The 1,846-nt window shown below is 41.7% G+C and overlaps 1 protein-coding gene across 1 annotated transcript in view; it reads right to left on the bottom strand.

Moving 5' to 3' along the window:
• Positions 1-1,037: 1,037 nt before the first annotated feature.
• Positions 1,038-1,846, bottom strand: part of crybb3 (crystallin, beta B3) — a 17,727-nt gene continuing 16,918 nt past the window's right edge. The window contains exon 6 of the mRNA XM_061932718.1: positions 1,038-1,448. Within this exon, the coding sequence (XP_061788702.1) occupies positions 1,181-1,448 (268 nt within the window). The 3' untranslated portion in view covers positions 1,038-1,180. The remainder of the gene's footprint in view (positions 1,449-1,846) is intronic.

Raw genomic sequence — 1,846 nt, 5'->3', positions numbered from 1 at the left:
CTCCTTTCTGTCTAATACCACATGAAAGTGGTTGGTTTTTGGCATTTTATTTGTCCAGCTTCCATATTCGTTTTCACACACTTTACAAGAAATACATTGGCGGCAAATTCCGTAGCTTGCTAGCTTGTTTGCGCTGGCTTTCGGAGACTCTTATTTTGTAAGTGCAGGCGCGATGGAGCGGCACTTTTATTGTGAAGACAGGAACTGTGCAGTCAGTCTTTAGGCTTTTGACGGGATGTACGGCTGAAATAAAAACGTGTCTTTTTTCCTTCACACTTTTGATTGATTGATTGAAACTTGTATTAGTAGATTGCACAGTACAGTACATATTCCGTACAATTGACCACTAAATGGTAACACCCCAATAAGTTTTTCAACTTGTTTAAGTCAGGTCATGTGACCGCCTGGCTCTGTTTGATTGGTCCAACGTCACCAGTGACTGCATTTGATTGGTGGAACGGAGTCAAACGTCACCAGTAAGGCAGGCACTATGAAGGTCTGTCTGACAGACCAAAACAAACAAAGCGTGCATTAACAGATCGATAAAAATTAGTAGCGAGTAGCGAGCTGAATGTAGATAAAAGTAGCGGAGTAAAAGTAGCGTTTCTTCTCTATAAATATACTCAAGTAAAAGTAAAAGTAAGTTGCATTAAAACTACTCTTAGAAGTACAATTTATCCCAAAAGTTACTCAAGTAGATGTAACGGAGTAAATGTAGCGCGTTACTACCCACCTCTGCATGTAAGCAAATATTAACATTGCTGTATGTATACTTTTGACCCTCACATTTTCAGTAGAGCCATAATAAATTCATAAAAGAAGCAAACTTCATGAATGTTTTTTGTGAGCAACAAGTATGTGCTCCAATCACTACATCACAAAAAAATAAGAGTTGTAGAAATGATTAGAAACTCAAGACAGCCATGACATGATGTTCTTTACAAGTGTATGTACACTTTTGACTGTATATTAGTTTCAATATAAGCTGTTATGAAGTAAACCAAGGTACTACTATGAAAGACGGCAGGAGACTAAAAGTGGGGCCAAAACCTTTATTTTGAGTCACAGATGCTTGCTTCATTCCAGGAATGAGTAAAAGAGTAAAGAGTGGTTATGTGGGACAGACTTGACTGCCTTCAGTTTGTCCCAGGAGGTGCTGGAGGTGGTTTTCCTGGTCGGGTTAAGGCTGGGTTTGCGATTTCGGGTTGGCAGAAGGCTTGGGGATGGGAGTGGGGTTAGGAGCCGGATTGGGGTTGGGATTGGGATTAGGGTTGGGATTAGGCGCGGGGGAGACGAAACACCCCCTCTTGTGCCACTGCATGTCCCGCACACGTCGGACGGACTGGATCTGAGGCGCGGTGGCTCCCCAGTCGTTCCAGTGCTTAAAGTCTCCATGCTCGAACACGTACTGGCGGCCCCTGTAGCCCGGATACATGTAGCCCACCCACCTGAGGAGGCAAACGCACAAAGCATGTACTGAACACCACCTCCTGAACAATAAACCTGACATCTTAGAGTTCTAGGGAAACCTCCAAAGTCCAGCACTTTGCATTTATTCTGTGATGCTTGATTGTAGTCGGAGTAATAATCACAATTTCACCATTATTATACACATGAATTAATTTCACAAAAAAAAAGTATAAAGTCACAGACTTTCCTTAGTAGGGCTGGAAATATTTAGGCACCATAAGATTCGATTTGATTCTTGGGGGATTCAAAATCAATTCTCGATGAAACATCAATACTTTTTCAATAACATTGGGTGCCAGTTCTATGATGGACTACATTCCTCCATAGAACAGATACACAGCTCTGATACATTTCTATATGTATCAGAGCTGTGACT

Source organism: Nerophis lumbriciformis, linkage group LG38, assembly GCF_033978685.3.
Source record: "Nerophis lumbriciformis linkage group LG38, RoL_Nlum_v2.1, whole genome shotgun sequence".
Taxonomy (NCBI): domain Eukaryota; kingdom Metazoa; phylum Chordata; class Actinopteri; order Syngnathiformes; family Syngnathidae; genus Nerophis; species Nerophis lumbriciformis.
Note: the sequence above shows the minus strand (reverse complement) of the source record. Positions and strands in the feature narration are given on the sequence as shown.